At 44.1% G+C, this 21,752-nt stretch overlaps 3 protein-coding genes across 4 annotated transcripts in view; 2 read left to right on the top strand and 1 right to left on the bottom strand.

Annotated features, from left to right (window-relative positions):
* The window catches only part of LOC111080958 (exostosin-1), a 68,287-nt gene that overhangs the window by 41,222 nt on the left and 5,313 nt on the right, over nucleotides 1–21,752 (bottom strand). The window lies entirely within an intron of this gene.
* On the top strand, nucleotides 754–3,105 carry LOC111080960 (putative mediator of RNA polymerase II transcription subunit 26). 2 transcript variants are annotated; one of them, XM_022376845.2, is made up of 3 exons: nucleotides 754–873; nucleotides 986–1,059; nucleotides 1,418–3,105. In XM_022376845.2, exons 1-3 carry the CDS (start codon nucleotides 859–861, stop codon nucleotides 2,901–2,903), a joined length of 1,575 nt encoding a protein of 524 aa, XP_022232537.2. In that variant the 5' UTR covers nucleotides 754–858; the 3' UTR covers nucleotides 2,904–3,105. The 2 variants fall into 2 exon arrangements, with proteins under 2 accessions (XP_022232537.2, XP_022232539.2); XM_022376847.2 differs by lacking the exon at nucleotides 986–1,059.
* On the top strand, nucleotides 6,740–7,881 carry LOC111078760 (L-galactose dehydrogenase). The gene is made up of 3 exons (XM_041594320.1): nucleotides 6,740–7,023; nucleotides 7,082–7,592; nucleotides 7,678–7,881. Exons 1-3 carry the CDS (start codon nucleotides 6,756–6,758, stop codon nucleotides 7,745–7,747), a joined length of 849 nt encoding a protein of 282 aa, XP_041450254.1. The 5' UTR covers nucleotides 6,740–6,755; the 3' UTR covers nucleotides 7,748–7,881.

Consider the following 21,752-nt stretch of genomic DNA (forward strand, 5'->3'; position numbering starts at 1 on the left):
CGTTTCCCATGGCCAGATGGCGTTCACTGGCCAGTGGCCATCCAATTGATGAAAATGGGCACGAAAATGGGTATGGATGGGTATAGATATAAGTAGATATAGCATGTGGCATGTGAGGCAATGCTCATTAATAAATTATTAAATAATAATTAAAAATTTGCTGCTTGGTGCCTGGCAAAAAAAACTTAAGAAATACTTACAACAAATTACATACAAGAAAAAACAGCAGTGGCAGCTGAAAAAGAAGGCGAAATCAAGCGTCAAGAAATGCATACGGAAATCAAAACAGCAACGAGAAGGGTAGAGGTAGAGGCAGAGAGAGAGAGAGAGAGCGAGAGATGGGACTGGTGTGAAACAATGTAAAGGAAGGAAGAAAGAAGCTAAATACATAGATGGAACGGACTGACGGACAGACAGACAAGACAAACCGCAAGCTCAGAGAGGAGAGACCTGAAAAACTAATGGAACTAATTGCCCGACGAAAGGCGGCCAGCTGGAGCTTGTAAAATGGCATGGAGAGAAGAGGGAGAGTCCCGATATGGCATGAGGCCATTGTTCCCCCCCACAGCCACTCCTAAAACGAGTCGATGCAATGCCAAGCTCAAAGCCAAAGCCAGAGGCAGAGGCAGAGCCAAAACCAAAGCCTAGTCAAAGCCAAGCTCTGGTAATTGGAGCAACCTGCCACATGCCACACAGCCCAGCACAGCATAGCAAAAGCAAGTGGCAAGTATATAAAAGCAAGTGCTTGGCGCGCTGGCGCCGGCAGTTACAATTTGCGCATAAACCCGACCAGATCCCGAGCTCCCGTCAAACGACTAGTTAAATATCGGTGGGAATCTGCATACAGTCAGTTGCAACATGAGGAAGCATTGCGTAAGTAACACAGACACAGACAGCGGAAGGAAGCAGCTGGAACACAATGGAATATACTCGACCCAACCAACATTCACTTTCAATCTGCATTCCCCTTACCACCCAAAATTAGATCTATTGGATTTGGTTGGTGTTGCTGCTGAGGCTGATCTTCGTGAGGGCCGAACAGCAGGCGGATGAGCACAGGTGAGCCAGACATGAAAGGAACTATAAGAAATTCAAGGAAAATATTGATCTACTATTAATGAAGCATTTAAGGGGGGGATTGAGTGAGAGACTGAACTGAATGATGCTCAGAAGAATGGAAAAGTATTACTAATAATTTTACTTGCAAATTCCACTCATTCATTCGTTCATTCATTCATTCAAGAGCACTTCATACTCTCAAAACAATGAAAACAATACCAACTCGTGCTTCTCCCACAATTATATGTAGTTTAATCATTGAATAATTATTGTAATTGTTATTGTAATTACAAATGACTTTCCCTTTTTTTTTTGCGGAGACTTGACTTTCACTTTTCTCCACCTTCCAACACCGCAGAATCCAGCGTCGCTTCATGTGGCAAGAGATGAACAACTCTGTGATGGGCAGCGTCCTGGGGCGAATGTTTGGCGGTGCCAGGGCCATGAAGTCCCTGTTCTCGGACCTCCTGCCCGCGGCGCCGGGCCACACGAAGAAGAATCCCGCGACACTCGATCTGAGGCCCACGGAGATGACGCGGGTGAAGTACATCATCCGGAATCCGCACACCCACAAGCCGATGAAGATCATCAAGATGCGTCCGTCGGCCAAGAAGGTGGTGAAGCTGCGGGGACCGCTGCCCAAGCCAGGCGTAGTCACGGAGTCGACATCGTATTCCCTCAACTTTGATCAACGCATGCGACAGCTGGAGAAGGAGCAGGAGCTCATCGCCGAGGGCAAGGCACCGCTGAGCAGCGACGAGGACCTCATGGATAAGTACTTCCGGAAGAAGCCCAAGGGCGGAGGCAGTGCCAGCAACCAAATTGTCACCGGCAAGAACATGCATTACCAGAGCTGGAAGCCCGTCTACAAGTCCGGGGAGCAGCCCAGCTCCTTTGTAACCCTGCGGCCACAGGCCCTCACACAGCTGCACACGGACATATCCGCCAGCGGTGGACATCATGAGCATGAGCATCAGCATCAGCATGAGCATGAGCATCAGCATGAGCTGCTGCCTAAGCCGGAGAAGCTGGTCAGCTACGAGTACAGCCGCGAGGAGCAGCAGGAGCAGGAGGAGGAGGCCGAGAACGAGGTGGCCAAACAGATGGGCCACCGCTACGAGGTGACCGAGCACACGGGCGAGGCGAGCGGCGAGTTTGAGGCTGTGGCATCGATGGAGAGCGGCTTTGTGCCCAGCAAGGGATATCGGAGTCAACCGCAGCAGCACCAGGAACACCATTCACAGCAGCACCAGGAACACCATTCACAGCAGCAGTCACCGAGGCCGAGGAGCCGTGGCAGCTCCACCACTAGCACCACAACCAGCACCACCGAAGCCCCCAACTATCCCCCCTCGTTCCTGAAAAAGTACCGCGAACGCGAGGCGGCCACCACGAGGCGACCCCGCAAGCACCAGCACAAGCAGGAGATCATCCACATCCATCATGGCGGTGGCAGTGGGGAGGAGGATGACTTGACCACCACCAGCCAGCCACCTTCCCCCTCCTTCTCGATGAGCAGCATGCGTGCCCGACTCCAGGAGCAGCAGCGTCGCACCAAGCACCAGCAGCGGCTGCAGGAGGAGGAGGAGGAGTACGAGGCGGCCCTGGTGAAGGCCATGCACGGAGACAAGTGGCCAACGGAGGTGCAGGGTAGTGGCTTCCAGCTGAGCAGCCCCATCGGTCCCAGTGCGGTGGCCTTCGAGCAGCCGTTGCCAGGAGAAGCAGCAGCAGCAGCCAAGTATCCGCATCCCAAGGAGCACAAGCGGCCGCCGCGTGCCAATATCCGGGAGCGGGGATCTGTGAAGTTTGGCGACAAACCCAGCTACGAGGACGACGAGGCCTGACGAGAGAGAGCGCGAGAGAGCGAGCGAGAACGAGCAGGGGAATGGATATTTCCCCAACCAAAGAGCCAAAGCTGCAGTTAAGCTAGGATGGGGGGGTGGGTTAGCCAAGAGTTAACCAACAGTTAGGCTAAAAGTTAACCAACAATTAAGATTAATTGCCTAATCTCACAACTAAGTTTGCGTTTGCCCAGTAAAAGCGAAGTAGAAGAAACAATTTAACAACTATTTCCCCATTTGATTTCTGCTTTCAGTTGGGTCTGCCCATGGGTATCGGGGCTAAAGGAATGTGGGCATGGCATGGTGCGGTGCGGCATGTGGCATGTGGCTGTGTGGGACCAAACACCTCAAAGTCAATGCACTCCTTGCACGCAAGACTCAACTGCCGCAACGGACATAACTTTGGGAAATATTTCCCCTTTTAATTAATGCCAACTTGCGTTTTTCATTGCCTTTTTATAGTAGGCGGCGGGTATACATTTATTCCATGCGTGTGGAATGCATGCAAAATCACAGAAGAAAGCATTTCCCAGGCCATAGATCTGCTGGATCTCAGAGTTTATTAGAGCTAGAGTAGCCAAAATGTACAGAAATAATTCTAAGTTTTTCCCTGAACAAGAACATACTTTCTTTAATTTATTGATCTATTTACTGGTTCCCTAAAGACAGGAAAATGTTGACAATAAAGCTAAGAAACTTTGTGAATTACTAATGAAGGCTATTATCTAAAAGTCTAGAAAATAATAGCACAATCGAACTATTATTATAGCAGTCAAAGAAACGAAATGTAAATGGAAAATGATGAATATTTTATTTGTCTACTCCCATTTAAACGCTTGTTTATTTCTGGCAAACGTTCTACAAAACACAACACAATATGTACTGGGAGGGGGTGGGTATCCGTCATTCAGGAGTGTACACTTGTATCGCATAGAGTGGTATTTTTGTGGCTGTTGGCAGCTGCTGCTATCGCATTCCTCTTAACGGCTTGCATTTGACAACTAATTTAAAAAGTTTACTTGGGCAGCCTTGAGGCTGACCCCGCGGGGTGAAATCGAGTACGTTGACTACAAAGTAGGTTAAACCTGCTATAAATTCCAGCAGCAGGCCGAACAAAAGCCATAAGACACACAAACACACACACACACACAGTAAGCGTTCCCTTGAGGGGAGAAGAGAGAGAGAGAGAGAGATAGGAAGGGAGGGATGGGAACAAACAAAGAAAAGCGCATTTCCACTTTGAGTGCGGTTTTTAATCAACTAAAGCAGCGGCAACAACAAAACTGAAACTGAATTAAACAAAAAAAACAAAACAAAACAAAAAAAAAACGAGAACTCGAGGAAAAAAGTCCAGAGAGAATCAGAGAAAGGAAAAAAGCAGTAGCGAAACAGTGAGGGAAGTTGGAGGAGGAGTAGGAGGAGGGGCGAGGAGAGGGAAGGGCATGGACAAACGCGATAAACTTTAAATGAAACGACATGTCGGCTTAACAGGGACAAACGCTTGGTAAAGGGAGGGAAAGGGAATGCCAAGGGTAGGCGGTGGGGCAGAGAGCCAGAGATAGCCTACAGATTGCAATTGCAGATAATACACGAAAGATAAGAGAATATTCTACTCGCATTTGCAATGTGCAATGGGCGAAACGAAACGAAACAACGAAGGAGAGAGCGAGAGGAATGCATGCCCAAATTTACGGTTATGTTGTGCATCAGGTGCAATTTAGCTAGCTAGTTTAGTTCCAATTGGCTTTAGATGAAAGTTTAATTGGATTGGATCTTTAATAAACTTTTTGACTGAGAGAGAGAGAGATAAATCTCTTGATTGTGGTGGATCCCTTTTGCTCTACGACGCGTCGTCAAGCTTGTTCGATCTTGCATGAATGATCAAGTCGCGTAGGTTCGAAGCGAACATGCATCGAACATTTTGGTTCGAGCTTGCTGTTCGTAATCGAACATGTCGGAATCATACTGCTCGCTTGTGGCCGGAAACGGACTTCACGAAAAGGTATTTTGCTATGAAATAAAGAGTCGAAAAGTTTTTAATATTTGAATCTACATAAATTACATTTAAAATTTACAATAATTAAGGCATATCTCTCAGCTAAAGCTTATTTCATAACGTTAACCACAACTAATAAACTTTCATTAAATTTTTAAAGTTTAAGCGGAAAGATTAGATAGAAAATGTAACATTTCTATCAAGATGACTCAATAAAAAATTTTGTGTAACATCCAAAAGTTATCCAGTTTGGGTGCTTCCCATTTTTCAAGGACATTATTGGGCACATGGCCGGCGTTGGCTTCTGTTGGCTTCTACCTCCTTCACTTTTTGGCATTTTCTGGTTGGGGGCCGATGTCGACCTGTACCTGTCCAAGTGCTCACCGGCAGGAAACTTACATACATATTTCCCCCCACCCCCAAGCCCTCTCACCTGCTTCTCCGCCTGCTATCCACCTCCTATCTTCATCCATTCTGTCGTTGTGCCACGTCGCACCGTCGAGTGCACCAAATACAAATTAGAATTTAAATGAACAATGCAACCAGAACGGAAGTTTCCATGGGTCTGAGTGGATTTTTGTTGGTGCGGATGTGTGGGTGATGCCACGCCCACACCCACACCCGCAGCCAAATGTGTAGGTGACATTAGGGGCGCAGGTTTGCAGGTTTTCAGGTTGCACGTAGAGCGGAGCGCGTGGTGCCCAACAATAGCCAGAAAAAGAACAACAACAACTGCTGCCAATGGCCATAATGTCATGCAGTTTTCGCGCACTTTTTGCCACTGTTTTTTTTCCCCCCTTTTTCTCCATCTCTTTCTTCCACGAGGCAGTTCTCTTCATCCTTAGTTCTGCGCTTTTCGGTTTATTTGAAGAGAAAAACTTTGGAGATTTCTGCAACGAACTTGTCGTCAAACTGGGTCGGTCGGTCGCCCTCGACTCAACGTCGAAATGTCAAAAGGATAAACGGAATTTGCACTGGAAAATATTGAGAGTCCATCGAATGGGTTGATTTCCGATTGAAAGCTGGAATGATGATTATTGTGGGAATGGGGAAAGGGAGCTCCGATTTTATGATGACACAACTGATAAGTGACCAGAGAAATATGCAAGCGATTTCAACTGCAATGCAACGCTGAACGTTCCACATCCTACATTTAAACAGTTTAAGCCCCGAAAGCACTCCTCCTGTAAGCTGTTTTTGTTTCCACCTACAAGTGGATGATACCCCATATAATTTAGGGTATGTATTTACTGTGACAAGCCACCACATCGATTGCGCAAGACCACGATGGATGGCAATGGTTCGTGCATTTATAGCCATTCTTTTGACCAAGAGAATCCTTTAAATCGTGTAAACTGTCGGGTCAATTAAGTATTGGAAAAGGCATTTAATTTATTGCACGAATCAGCCAACCATTCAGCCAACTCATTTATTCATTCACACATTCGTTCAATTATTCATTCATTAATGCTCCTGGCACCCACTGTCGGACCCTGCTGCTGTCAAATTGCAATTTATTAAAGTGAAATTCTTTTAATTAAAAGACAAGAATGAATAGCTTGCAGTGGAAGTCGAAGCACTCGATACTCTTACAGATCTATGGGATAGAGGGCATACAAAAAACTTTAAGAGAGCAACTGCCTGGCATGCAGACGATTGTCTCTGCCCAAACTGCAACCCAAGAGAATCACAGTCACACAAAAACGGAAAATAAACTCACTCACATTTCTTATCGCTACTAGAAAAAGGTGTTCCACTTATGAGAGAGAGAGAGAGCTGGTGAGAGAGAGATTGGCCTATAAAAGCCCGTACTGTTCTATGGAACGCAACCATTCCCACGAAAACATTCACTAACAAAAATGATGCCGGGAGAACTGCCAGCCACCTTTGTCAAGGGCTTCCACAATGAGGAGCTGGTGCGACGCATGGAGTACCGGGAGCTGGGCAGCACTGGTCTACGAGTATCAAAGATTGCACTGGGAGGCGCCACCCTTTCCGGGCTCTTGTACAACGACTTCGATCGAGAGGAGGGCATACGGACGGTGCAGGAGGCCATCAAGTCGGGCATCAACTACATCGACACGGGCGGGGGCGGCCGGCGGGCGGGGCTTCCCGGTGGCTATGCGTGTTCCGGGCGGGCGGGGTTGGGCCTGGAGGTGCTGGCGGTGGCTCCCACCTGGCCCAGCCGACATCGTTCTCAACGAAACCATCCCCGTCCTGGAGGGGTATGTGAAGGCGGGCAAGGCTCGCTTTATTGGCATCACCGGCTACGACGTGGATGTGCTGCAGGAGTGCGCCGAGCGGGGCAAGGGTCGCATCCAGGTGATCCTCAACTATGCCCGCTATACGCTGCTGGACAACACTCTGCAGCGCCACATGAACACCTTCCGGGAGCTCCATGTGGGCATCGTCTGTGCCTCTGCCCATGCCCTGGGACTGCTCTCCAATTCGGGGCCCTATGCCTGGCACCCGGCTAGTCCAGAGCTCCAGGCTGTGGCCCGACGGGCGGCCGACATTTGCAAGGAGCGAAACGTTGAGCTGGGAAAGCTGGCCATGTACCACACCATGCAACTTGAGGGGGCGGCCACCTTCCTCACCGGCATGCCCAATCGCCAGCAGCTGCGGACGAATCTGAATGCCATCTTCGATGGCCTCACCCCGCACGAACAGAAGGTGTTGCAGTATCTGCGTGAAAAGTGAGTAGTAGTAGTGTCCAATCCCCCGATCTACACAAAATTATTTTTCAACATGTATTTTCTTTCTTTTTATTTGTTTCTCAAGTGTTTTCACCAAGTCCTATAGCTGGGGTTCTACCCTGTCCACGGCCAATAGGCTAGAACAACTTCAATAAGATCTGGGCGGAATGGACATGCCCTGAAGACTGCGAAAAGGATGCTGGACAGGGTTTGGAAAATGTAACACTTAAGGCAATTCTGTAGCTCAAAGGATAAACATTTTGAGAAATATAACATTCGAAGGCAATTATGCAAAGGATATGTACTTTATGAAGCAATAAAAGTTGTCGTTATTCCAGCAAATACTTCGAATTTCGAATTATAGATACGGGTATGCATATATATATATGTATGTATGTAAAATGTTCATACGTATATACATATATGCCTAATATATATAATAATATCTATACTTTAAATTTTTAGAAAAAAATGTGTGTGTAAGGGGCAATCTCGGCAACGCGTGCACCAAATTGCATATGGCAATTGCAAATTTTTAAATGATAGACAGGAGTATGTGGCATGGTTTTTATAAAAATTAAGAAGGAAACGTGTGAGCGACTTTTTTGGACGCGACTCTACTTTTATACCCGTACTCAGTCAGTATATAAATTTGTGAGCTTATGATTTATGTAGAGTCTTTTACACTTTACAAATACACTTGTTGAACTTGATGCTGATCAAGAATATACATATATACTTTATGGGGTCGAAAACGTTTCCTTCTCTGCGTTGCACACATCCACTTTTACCACAAATCCAATATACCCATTAACTCGTTTTGAGTACGGGTATAAAATGGTTTACTTTTCTATAAATAGGTTCCTCAAAAATTAAAAATTAGTCAAAAAAATGTCAAATTGGTGCAAAAAATGTGTGTTCGAACGCCAATTTCATTTCATTTTGTGCCATTCTGTAGAACGGAACATTTTATGACAGATTTTGTTTTTATACCTTTTTGTGTGAAAAATTGTTTTCTGAAAAAATTGCAAATTAATGTATGTATATATGTAATATGTATTTGTTTCTATCGATTACCATTGTTTAATTTCGATTAATTCCTAAAGATTAAATTTAAATTAATTTAGTAAGCTGCAAAGCGCGCGGGTCTAATATAATATATGTATATACCTATGCATAATATATATATGCAAAGATACAAAGATTTACACTTGGCTTCTTTATGTTTGGTTTGCCCAAACACTCTACAATGCAAGCGGCTTCATTGAAAGTTACATTGGATTGATTTTGTTTGCACCCAGGAAGCTGGAGAGAGAGATAAGAGAGGCACGTAAGGTTAGGCATTCTAACATCTGTCTCTCAGCAGCTCTCCTAAAACATTTACAAGCCCAGCAGAAACAAAAAAGATTGAGAGCGCACGCTGGGTACGCCTCACCATATCTACATATAGATCATGAAGCTAGCAGGTAGCCAGCAAACTCAGAGATCAGGAGCAATGGTATGCTCTCTTCCACTTGCACTCTGATATGTATAGCTTGTCCAGCAGATACTCGTAGTCGTGCTCTCTTAGCACAGCACAGACAAGAGCACCGACAAGAGCACAGCAGCACTCAATAGAATAAGAATAAGAATAACTAAGCTCTCTTCCTACATTCTATTAGAAATTGTAATTAATATTCTGTTATCTGTTATTATATATGCATGCCAATCCGTTGTCGGTTATCCCTCTGGTGTGTAGAAGCGAATTTCAACAGAGCGGGCAATACATGTGTAGATTAAAGATTGGACGCCGATCGAAATTTCTAGAATTGCTTTTCCCACTATCTATTGCGACATATATTTTCCCTCTAATCTAGCGCATATGCCACGACTCGTTCGGCTGCTTAAGTATAAAAATCATAGTAGCCCCGCACAATAAAAGGGTATAATGACAGGTGAGATATGGACGGAAATGGGGGAGAAGGTGGCTGGTTGGGCTGTGTCCAGGCTGTTTCTGCGGGAGGCGCGAACGTGGCACACTGAATTCGTGTCCGAATTGGATTAATTATGGATATTGACAGCATTCCGTTGAAGCCAATTTGGCTGGGTTTTTCGAACCATGCTCCTTTTGCATCTTTTATCCGAGCATTGAACTCGCAATCAACAAAAACGGGACGAGGGCGCGGAGGATTCATTTGGCATAGAAAACATTTTGTTTGCTTAATAAAACTCCCACACACACACACACACAAAACCCGCTAACGGATGGGGGGAATACCACGGAGTCGATACCAGCTTCGCCCTAGCGCACGTTTAGCGTCAGGTTTCCTCCAAGTGCGAAATGTTCCCGCCTCGCTAAAAAATTAAATATTCAAATATAGCTGCTGCCACAGCACAGAGCGGTGGGAAAAGGGGAGAAAGAGTGGAGGGAGTAGAGTGTGAAGGCGAAAGGACAAGGGGCAGATGAGGGTAGAGTGCTTCCAGGAGGAGTCGTTTAGTCGTTTTGGGGGGAGGCTGAGCGCCAGCCAGAGCGCTCTCGAACTAAAGAGGGACACAAACGGCACTGCGCTTCTGTGGATGCTACACACAAATACACAAACAAAACACACACACACACACACCCACACAACACGCATTCATATTCATATGGAACAGGCGACAAAAGGCGTCGCATTCGATGCGGGGGAGACTATTAGCTCTTGAATATAATTTGAGCTTTGAGTGAATATCTCTCTGGGGAACATTTTGTTATGTAAATCTGTACATCAATCGAATGATCTCCAATCGGATCTCTAGTTATTAATAATTGTCATACAAACTCCTTGTTTATTTAAGAGATTTTCTTCGAATAAAAACCAAAGGAAATCTACGATCTGCCATCTTATCAGCCCTAATTGATTGAAAACGAGTGCCTGAAACGAGTACTCAGAGAAGATCTGCTGGAAAAACGACACCTTTGTCGCCTGGCCATCATTTGCTTCGAGCTTCTGTTTTATGTAGAGCTCTCTGGCAGAAACTAGCGCAGTCGAAGGCCCAGCGGGCGAGTGCCAGCAGAATGGAGTCTGTGAGCTGGGGGTCTAGGGAGGTGTTTTCGGAGAGAACTTTATGAGTGGGTGGACCTCACCTCTCTCCCTCTTTCTCATACACACTTTTACAGTCTCTGTGTATGTGTGCTCCTACTGTTGAAGTGTAATCAGCGGCACGGCGGCAATTACTGCAGACATATGTGTGAATAGAGGGGGGCTGTCCCAGGTCCTGCCTTCCTCCCCCTGCAGCCTAAGCCCAAGCCCAGAATGAGGCATAAAAGTTAGGCCGTGCAACGTCGAGCACAATTTGCCATGCGGCAGTGAGCGGATTTAGCACAAACTACTAAATGCAGCCGCAAAACTCAGAGCAGGAACACAGCAGTGCATTCTTCTTCCTGCCAGTAGGAGATGCCAGTAGGGCAGCTGCTGCTCCTTACATTTAAGGCCACGAATTGAATTCCTTGTTGTTTCAAGCTGCAGCTGGAGCTGGAGCGACCGGGGCACACGAATCGATTGAATTTATGGCCAGCGATTGATTGGGTAATTGGGCTTCGCTGTGCATTTGATGGCACTCAAAACGGAAATCATCTGCCAGGAGCCACTGCTTCCATTTGGCTAAGCACTGCACTCGAAGCTCCACTGTCAATATTTGCTTAGGTTAAGGCTAAGGATTGCCAGGAACCTGGGCTTCCATGAGAGAGAAATATGTATACATATATAGTATATATGTACTATCTGTAAATTTAATAACGTTTTATCGAGTCGAATTCTGTTTATTGCGTAGTGGAAATTTCATAGAATACTCTTCAAATCCTTCAAATTGGGAATGTTCCTTCGTTAGCGATTTTCCGGCTCATATCGACGGTAGCTAAAAACACAAACAAAAGCGGGGAATTTTCCAGCGCAATGCTAGTGGGTGGAAGGGTGGGTGGATGGGCAAAAGCATTCAATTTTTTATTAAATAACTTCATGGTTGGCTTCCCACCCGCTCCGCGTGTGGCTCCCTTCCGCCATGGACTCCTACTGCCGCACCCGTTGCTGCATCCTGCAAGGACTCCTCCTGTCACTCCTCGATGGCTCTGTCAATAGCAGGCAGCAGGCAGCAGCAGAAGCACCGGCACTGGCATCGGTTCGGTTCGGTTCAAGTGGGTTAAGGTGGCATGGCGGAGTGGGTTAAAGTGGGTAAATGGGAAATTTTATTGACGTTCTCGATGCCAGAGACTCCAAATCGCACATTATGCGTTATAGGGTTGAGGGTCGGCGGTCGGGGGTGGAGCTGGTCCTGGCCCTGAGCCTGTGCCTGTGCCTGCGCTGATCATTAATCTTTGCAAGCTGCCAGCCAAAGTGTTCCGACTTTTTTTCGGACTTCGATTGCCGTTCGTTGCACGTGTGTGTGTGTGTGTGTGTGTGTGTCTGTGCATCTGTGAGAGAGTGAAAGAGAGCGAGAGAGAGATCTGTGTGGGTGCGTGAGTGAGTGTCTGCGTTTGTGTGTGTCTGTGGGTGTGTGCATTAAATGGCGGATGAAGTCCATTAGAAAACTATTGAAGCACATTTTTGTCGATGGCAGCCAAGCAGAGCGACGGCCACAGCCAAACTCCACATCCTGTGCGGCAGGATGTGGCAACTGCAGCAATTGAATGCTATCCTTGATTCACATAACATCCCACCACCACCCCAACCCCCCCATCATCCTTGAGATTTAAAGAATTGAAAGGAAGACTTTTCAATCACACACAGACATATTTATGTGAGGAAAGGCTAATCAAATCTTAATTTTTCTTCTTCAACCATCCCTTTTATATTTTAGAAATTTCGAGTTTCACATTTAGTTTATTGGCCGAATTTCTATAGATTTTTATGATTATGTAATGGAACAAAAAGAAACCACCAAAAAAATTCCTTCCTTTGGAATTATATCCCAAACAGAGTCTTTCTATTTTTGCAGCTAATTATCCATTCAGTTGAGTAACTCTGAGCCCCTGATTGCTTTGGACCAATAGTCGTATTCCCTTTGAGTACTTTTTTTATATCTTTGAAATAAAATTTCATATTTAATTAGCTGCAAAAAACCATCCAAACAAAACTCTGCACCAAAAAGAGTAGAAGACAAACAGAAAGAAAATAAAATATATAAAAAGGTTGCGTTGAGGATACTCGTAGTAGACCGCAAATAAAGTTCTTTGAGTATTAGGCCAAATATCAAATATACTCGTGGGACGGAAAGAAACGAAATTAAATTTAATTTAATGAAAGGGGCATGGCACACCCACATAGGTTTTTTTTTGTAATACCCAGTGATCTGTACAGCCGAAGAGTATATTCTATGTACATATAGTATTTATTCCTATTCAGCATTTACCCTATGGACAAATCTACCTCGTAGATTTAATAAAGATCAAGAGAGAAAAAAATTTCGACTCACTGCGCTCAACAAGTAAGAGTACATATTAATGCATATTATCTACCGATGAATAAGATTTCATCTAAATCGAATGAACATGGAAACAGATTCTCTTGAAGTACATATTTAATCATATTATTTAATCATGTTAAGACGATTTCCTTTCCCATATAGCGGGTATCTTATTGTCCGGAAGCTTTCTTATTTCTTTGTCCCTACAATTTCCTCACTTTTGGTCTTTTATTTTTATGCCTGGTTTGTTGGTATTTCGCTTAATTATCCACATGAAAAGTCCCTCAGAAATTCCATAAAAAATGAGCAGCGAAAAGGCAGAGAGAAGGGCAAAACCTAAAATGGGAATGGGAATCACATTAACAGTAAAATAAAAGCAGAAATGTGTTAGAAATGCGAGAGAGAGAACGAGTGCGGGGGAGTGCGATGGTCCAGAGAATTGAGCGCAAAGTGTTAAAAGGAAGCCAACTTTCAAGAGAGATTCCAGCTTTATTCAGAGAAAAGAGTAAGCAATGGAATAAATAGAAAGGGGAGAAAGTCAGAAAGTCAGAAAGAAGAGTGAGATTGATAGTGAAGCGCATTCCTGTCTAAAAGTTGCTATTTATCAGGGTTTTATAGCAAAAGTTGAATGGTTTCTTTGCTTGAGCGAAGATGGGATGGGATGGGATACATAGATGGGATCTAGAAAACAGTAAAAATATATCAAAGTAAGTAAATAGTTATGAAGCCATCGACAATTACAATAGAAATCCATGAATTTGGAACTTACCAAAACGTAAAGAAATCGAAGAAAGTATAGAAAAATCGTAGTTGATTAAAATGAAAGAATTCAATTAGAGCCGCTTATCGTTCAGGGATTTTTCTTTTCTCCCATATGTATTGGTGGCCCTTGAACACATCCCTGTCATTCGCATTCAATTTTTCCATTAGCCTGAATTCTTATTGGTAAATTAATTTTGGTCGTTAACATGAATGGTGCTCCCTCCATTCAATTCCCTTTCGAAGGACAAAAGCTGACCACAAGAGATTCAGCCAGAGCTTCAAATGGGGTTCAAATAAACCTCAACAAAAAGAGGGCTTTCTCTCGTATATTATTCGTTTTTCCCTTATATTGACAGAAGGAGTATTTGTTTACGAAAATTTTCCCATTATTTCCAGCTGTTTTTTACCGATTATTTTTGCCTTTTCTTTTCATGCATTTTCCGTTTATTTAAAGAAGGGGCAAGTAAAAAAACAAACCAGTTTACAAATGGAAAATGGCCAAAAAAATGTAATTAAATCAAAAATATTTGTACGAATACGTGTGAAGGATACATATGTATGTAAGTATGTATTTATATGCTTTTGACTTTTTATCCACTTTCAGAGATTATTCTGTTAAAAGGATTTATACCGAAAGGCTGCAAGCGAAAGTGCGAAACGCATTAACCGAAAATCGAATTTACAATGGCTGTCATTCGACAAACAGCATTATTCTTTATTATTCACTCGGATAATCCAATAAAAAACTTTACAATCTGCTGGTTTACATATATTCTTAAGAGTATTAAGAGTATATTCAGATCGAATTAATTCTTAAGCGAATAAATAAACACATTAATTGTATCCAATAAAATGTGCAATATTTGGCTCTACGAAAATTCTTCAAATTAAATTCCAATCTATCGCTGTGGAAGGGTATCGAGGTTTCGGCTACCATCTCTTGGTCTATTCTGCCTTGCTTTGGGGATTTTCTTTCTCGCTTTTTGCCATCTGGTTTTGTGTGGTTTTTCTCTTGATGCCTTTCCCGGAGAGGAAGACAAATGTTTTGGGAGTAGACGAAAAAACCGGCAAAAAAAAACACAGCTCCTACAAAAGTGAATTCAATTAAAAAACGCTTTTCAAATATTCATTACGACTGCTCCGCGTTCAAGGGTTGCGGACGGGGTGGCGGCGTCACGGAGAAGCATGTTAGTTAATTAGCGCCTGGAAGAATGCTGCGGTTTTTTCCCTACGGAAAGTGGCATGCCACTGCTTTTCGCCCCCGCCCTTCGCACAGCCAGGCATAATAATAATCATATCACAAGAAAAACAACAACAGCATCCAGCAGCCCATCCATTCCCCTGCACCCCGCATACCCTATCCAACAGCATGTTTTATGTGGAAAAGTTTTAGCTCCCAAAAAAAGGAAAACCACTGAAAAAGCATGAAAATGTTACAGTGGCTGCGCAGCTTCTGTGACTCTGACTGTGGCTGTGGCAGTGTCTGGTTCTGTGGCCTCTGTGTGTCTGGGTATCTGTGGCATGATGAAGTGTCATGAAATTTAATCAATTTATTTGAAACGTGAGCGGATGCCACTCCAACTCTATTTTTGTGCCGCTCTTCCGCTTTTGTTGGGCAATAAATAACATCAACGTCGTCGTCTGGCGGTAGTCGGCAGTCGCTAAAAATGTAACAGAGGCCAAAAGTGCCAAAGTAAACAGCAGACACAGAAAAAGCAATAGCAACAAATACAACAACAACAACGGAAAACAAAGAACAGCAGCAGCATCAGCAACAAAAGACACAACAAAACAAAAACACTAGCAACAAAAACCAGAATGAAAATACAAAAAACAATGGAAAAGAAATATGTATTGGAAAATAAAGTTCCATTGTTTAGACATACACTCACTCGCACGTGAATAGGAAGTGGAAGTGTCCTTTCCCTTGGACATTGACTTTGACAATAGGGAATTATGATATTGGTGCGAAACAGAGGAAGGGAGGAGTCAAAAGAAGGTAAGAGCCAAATAAAAAAACAAACATGAAAACTTTAAAAAAGCTTTTTCTTTGAATGGAATTAGAAGGGAACTACTTGGACTTCTACAGCTCTCTCTCTTTCTACCTCCCCCTTCCCCCTCTCTCTCTCTCTCTCTCTCTCTGGCAAATGTGTCTATAATCCCCTCTCTTAAAGTGGTGCACTTTTAGATGTGCATATGCAAGTAGAGATAGGTACACTACTGCTCCGGTCGCTTCAAGGATTTCTCCTTTAGCTGTAAACGCTTTTTTAACAGCTCCTTTGGCAGAGCATTAAATTCGTATATTTTATTGCTCTACGAAGTGTAGAGTGTGTAAGTTTTCTATCAATATTGTATCTTTCTTAAGCGGAACAGCAGTTTAGAAAAGATTTTGAATTTCCGATCCGAAGATGTCCGGTCCGGTCCGAATGCTCCTACAATTCCTCCTATAAATATCATCTAAAGTAAACGATTTCCATAAATATTCTTGTGTTTATTTATTGTAAGCCAAATTGAATTTTGTTTTCATTTGCATTCCCATGGAGAAGGACAAACATAACTCCAAGAACCTTTTTGGCAGTGACGATCGAAAATAGACGATTGTATTGCTTCCAGGTCAATCCCCCAAAATGTTTTACAAATGTATAGCTGGGAGGCTCTTCCGGTTAAGGCAGGCGCATATGTAAGTCCCTTTTAGCAGGGTCCTTCAAGTCGTATCCTTTGGAAACTCCTTCCCCAAGCACGTGCTCCACCCCTCTCTCTCTCTCCTTTTGTGTTGCTTTTTCCTTTCACACACCCATTTGTCAGGGAAGTACTCGTACACCCATTCCCCCCCGTTAGAATCCTTGGCACCTTACCAGACAACATTTTACGCCGTTATTACTGGAATAACTCCGCAAAAACATAGCCGTAGAAAGCCAGGAACGTGGGGGCAGGGACAGAGGCATGGGGAATGGGTGGACAGGGGAACGGGCGGTTTGGTTGAACGTTTATAAATTTATTGTTTTCCCACAACGCGTGTACTCAAGTGCCGCTGCGTGTTTTTGGCAACAAATTTGTTCAACAACCAAACCATGGCCCAAGTGGAGAGAGCCAGAGACAAGGAAAGAGAGAGAGAGAGAGAGAGAGAGACGAAGAGCAGAAGGCAGCCATTCAACTCGTTGCGGTGACGCATTTTATCATAATTACTTTAGCACGCCGTCTCCTTCCCCCAAACTCCAAAACGTCACCCATCCACCCACAGTGTCATAAATTAAAAGCAGAGATCCCCAAAAGTACGAATAGGAACAGGGGGAAGTAAAGTAAAGCCTTCCCTTTGGCTTTGCTTTGCTTTGTTCTCTCTTTGTATTTGCCCTCGCTTTATCTCACTTTACAGCCCAAAAAAGTAGGCAAACTTTAAGATTCAACTTTAAAGAAAGAAAAAGAGCGAGAGAGAGAGAGAGAGCATGGAGTTAATGAAAAGAGCAAACAAACCAACATAAATGCAGTGCAGTACAAAGAGGGAGAAAGGGAGAGAGCGCGGGAGGAAGCAACAACAACTGCTGCTGCCACTGCTGCTGCCACTGCCACAGCAGCTGTAGTTGTTGTGGCTCCGAAAGTGCACACATGACATATTATTTCAACTGTGTTTGTGTGTGTGTGTGTGTGTTTTGCTGTTGCCACTGTGTGGATGGATACCCAGCAGTTGCAAGAACATATGCGACTCTATCCATAGCGAAAACAAGGCGGATTATTATTTAATTAAATGCTATCCTAAGGCTAAATCAAAGTCCCCCCACAGACATGTTCTAATAAAGAAACTAAAGCAGAGAGCAGGCATAAGAAAGAGCATATGAATAAGAGAGCAGTGGGAAAGGCTATAAGTAAATGCCTGACTCTAGCTCTCTCGCGATGGGGCACATATTTTGTTTCAGTAGCGCAAGAGACAGAGAAAGCCTGTGCCCAAGAGATGATCCACATTAAGAGAGAGACCCAAAAGAGCGAGGCAGCAGCAGAGTTGCTGCCAGAGCATTGAAACTTTTAATGAAGCAGGAACTTACATAAATTTATTAGAATGCAAAAAGAACGGGGCAGAAGACCTAAAAAAAATTCACATTTCCGCATTAGTGCCAAAAATTGCTGCTCAAACACTGCTGCAGTTAGTTGACAAAATCAATCATAAATGGTATAAGCCAGCTGCTTCCGAATTTAGCCAGTGATTAACTCTAATTAAGTGAGCACAGGATAGAAGATAGATAGAGAGCATAAAGATATTAATGATTAAGATCTTTGCCTCGAGCCAAATTGGAAGGGGAGAGGTTTGTCTTTCCTCCAATGGAATACAATGGGAATATTTAAATCAATGGCATATACGTGCCACGGATTATCTCTTGGGCAGCTTTGATTGCAGCCTTAAAATATTTGTAAACTTTTCAAAACCTTATGTTAATGGGTATGCCCATAGCCTATCAACCATTTTTTTGTACTTCTATCGTAATTTTTCTGCCATTTTTTTTTAAATTTATTTTTTTAATTTTTTATTTTTGTTGCACAAAAATTCAGTTTGCCGCCATATGCGCATTTAGCACGGACACAAACCACAAGCCGAGAGGAAAGTCAAGCCATGTGAAAGGACCAACAAACACTCAAACACACACACACACACACTTAGGGAAAGAGAATGAGAGGAAAGGCATAATTAAAAAAAGAAATTTGTGCAGCTAGCACGTTGGTCAGGGAAGAGTAAGGGCAGAGGCAGAGGCAGAAGCAGTGGCAGTGGCAGTGGCAGGGGTACAACCCAGAGGCCATCGCATATTTAGGCCAAACATTCTCTGCAAATCCTCAGAGCCTTCCGGTCCCCTCTCTCTCTCTCTCTCTTACTCGCTCGACGCAGTCCTAACCACAAACACTCCCCCTCCCTTTCCATCATGACTCATTACAAAATGAAATTAAAATTAAATGTTTTTTATTTTATTATCGTTCTGCCAGGCCAGGCCCAAAGTCGAAAGTGGAATAATAATCATGCAGCATGCATACTCGTACACATGTATGTCTGTGGCATGGGGCAGGGTATGGAATATGGTTTGGCGGTTTCGGTGGTTGCCGGACCCCACCATCCCACTCGCCCACACACTCTTTCGGCACTCCAAATGTTTGTGTCTCTCTCTCTCTCTCTTTGCACTGCGGGTGGCAGCACTCAATTGAGAGTAATTGAATTATCATTTGTCCGCAGACGAAAATGTGGCTTACTCTTCATTCGTTTCGGATCACCCTCTCAGAGGGTATCGCAGCACTGAGCGAGGCAGGAAGCTGCTTTTGCAGTTTGAGCTTCGGGTTATCTCTAAAGGGTATCCCAGCGTCGTAGCGTAAGAACTCGTTTTCCTTTCTTCTCGTTTTTGTGGTGTGGTTGGATGCACAAAAGTTAAGAGCCGAAAGATTATTGTGGCACCAATGCAATGCCAACCCCTTGCCCCTAACATTCTGCGGTTGCAAGTAGACTCGCAATGAGTGGAAAATGTTAATTAAGATTGTTTTTTGGGGGGAAACTATTTGGAACGGGAAAACTATTTAAGAAGTGAACTAATTTCTAGCAACGAAGATTTTCATTTCTTTATATTTCCTTTTAGGCATAAAAGCCCAAAAATATGCCACAAAAATGTTTGCAACAAAAAATAAATTGTAACGAACCCCGGCTCTAGCTATGGCTCCCTACAAACAGCGGGGTGTCAGCGCATCTGGCCACGGTCCCCCACATATTGCGGTGTGCCAGCACCTCCGGAAAATAGAATAATCTTAAGCAACATACACAATTACTTAAATTAAGATCTCTCGATCAACAACTCTACCCATTCTTGTCCACACACCAATTTTCAACACCCCATCTCTTGCGTTATTTCGCAATCAGCGGAGACAGCACAAAATTCTCGATCCCTCCACATTCAGCCATTATCTTCCGCGATGCAGATTCAGCAACAACCAATCCTACAACCAATCCTAAACCCAATCCCCCAACTTCAGCCATCACCTGCCGCGATGCAGACACAGCAAAACACTTCCTCAACTCCACTGACCCACTACCCAATTGTCAACGAAGCACCAAGCTTCGACCTACTTACCCACCCCACAATTATTGTTGCCCAATAATCCTAAGTTTGCAATAATTAATTATTTCCGGGTCAAAGACACCCCATGGGAGACCCCATTCGCGGTGTCTCCTTTCACGATCGCCAGCTGCTTAAAAAGCCCAAGCTCGGCTGAAGAAGCAAGCAGTACATCAGCTCAAATCCAAGAGACTACACAAGGCAGTCCATCAGCCCGAACTCAAGAGACTACACTAGGCAGTCCACCAGCCCACAACTCATGTAGCAACACCAGCAAGTTCTTAATTGTAAACAAACAAGTAACGCCAATAAAAAGAATTAAATAATCAAAACCAAAACAAAAGCAGCAAAAGAAGAAGTTGAGTCATTTCTTCAGTAATACAAACGACCCACCGTGCCGTGCCTATCACTCTCTTCGGTCATACTGGCCAGTCCCGAACCTTAAGTTCCAGCAAATCTACAAAGGCTGATGCATATCCCAGCTTGAAAAAAGATATCTCACAAAATGAACCCAGCTAGATTTCAGATATCCGTTTTGTGGTGGGGTTTTCCATTTTATGGTTTTGCTATTTATCGGTTGATGATTTTGTGAAGTTCATTTGCCAAAACATTGGCATCCATAAAGATTATTTATGGTCATCAAGTGGCTTTACTGTTTTTATTGACTTTTATTTGGCAACGAGGCACACACACACAAACACACACACACACACACACACACGCACATTCCGTAAAGTTTCCGTACAGTTGTACAGTGAAGACTCTAAGCGGTGCAAAGAGTATTTGAATCGTAACAAAATCTCAGGTAAAAGATTAGCAGGAACACCCCTGTCAAAATCTTGGTGTATATATCTTTCTTATTCGAAATGTGACGTCCATCAGAGCAAGCTTTCACTGTACATAGTACATAATACATACAGTGGCTGACCTAAAATATTTCCCCTTTGCCAAGCACAAATCCCGTTTCACTGAAGCAAGAAAATCAGCATAAGGCAATTGAAGTGAATCCAAGGAACGATGAGAAGAAGAAGGAGACGCAGAAGCAGAAGGAGAAGTAGAAAAGCAAATAAGTAAAAAAGAGAATAAGAAACATGGACAAAAATGCCAACTAATGTCACTTAGTGGATGCCGAGACAAAGGCCTCCCCCCGGCAGAGGATGGGCGGAGCTTCTTGGCATTTGTGAAATTCGAGAACAATTTAGAAACAGTTTTCAAACAGCTCGAGGCCAACTGCCGCAATCCCTACCCCTACCCGTACCCCAATGAATGCCAAATGAGATGGACACGATATTCATACAACCCCTCCCCACCCACCGACCGCCGACTGCCGACTGCTCCTATTGATAATGAGTTTTAGATGGCTTAAAAGGGGGGCTACGGCTACGGCTACGCTACGCAGAACGTCGAAAATATTTCACACTTTTCGTTTCATCGAAGGGAACGGATTGCCGACCCTCCCCCTCCCCCTCCCCCTTCCTCCACCCACACACCACCGTGGCAGATTTGCAATCTGCAATCCCTCTGTTGGCCTGTCCGGCACGTGCCGTCAATAAAGCTGCAAATCGCATAAACGGTCTGAGCCGCTTACACGTCATAAGTGCGAATAGAGTGAGAGTGAGTGAGTGAGAGAGAGAGGGAGGCTTTTCCACTATATGTGCCTGCCTGACTGGCTGGGCCTAGTCCGTAGATAAAGTTACGAGTACCCATGTACCCGCCCCATTCTGCCCCATTCCTTCCTTCCTCTGCAAGTATTTATCTATATATATTTTCCACTGGCACTCTGTCTGTCTGTCTGCCTATATGTAGCTCCTCTTTGGCTACCAAGACTGCTGCTGGTACTTGTCTGGTTATTGGCATCTTTAAGCACTGAAATTGTTGCCCTATAATCAATTCAACTTGTGGG

Source organism: Drosophila obscura, unplaced genomic scaffold (genome assembly GCF_018151105.1).
Source record: "Drosophila obscura isolate BZ-5 IFL unplaced genomic scaffold, ASM1815110v1 contig_25, whole genome shotgun sequence".
Taxonomy (NCBI): domain Eukaryota; kingdom Metazoa; phylum Arthropoda; class Insecta; order Diptera; family Drosophilidae; genus Drosophila; species Drosophila obscura.

Bases quoted from the DNA above. Each gene is read 5' to 3' on its own strand.
- LOC111080960 (XM_022376845.2), top strand. The intron at 1,060-1,417 runs GTGAGCCAGACA...CCAACACCGCAG, and splicing joins CAGCAGGCGGATGAGCACAG to AATCCAGCGTCGCTTCATGT.
- LOC111078760 (XM_041594320.1), top strand. From the start codon at position 6,756: ATGATGCCGGGAGAACTGCCAGCCACCTTTGTCAAGGGCTTCCACAAT. The intron at 7,024-7,081 runs GTTCCGGGCGGG...CACCTGGCCCAG, and splicing joins GCTTCCCGGTGGCTATGCGT to CCGACATCGTTCTCAACGAA. The intron at 7,593-7,677 runs GTGAGTAGTAGT...TTGTTTCTCAAG, and splicing joins TTGCAGTATCTGCGTGAAAA to TGTTTTCACCAAGTCCTATA.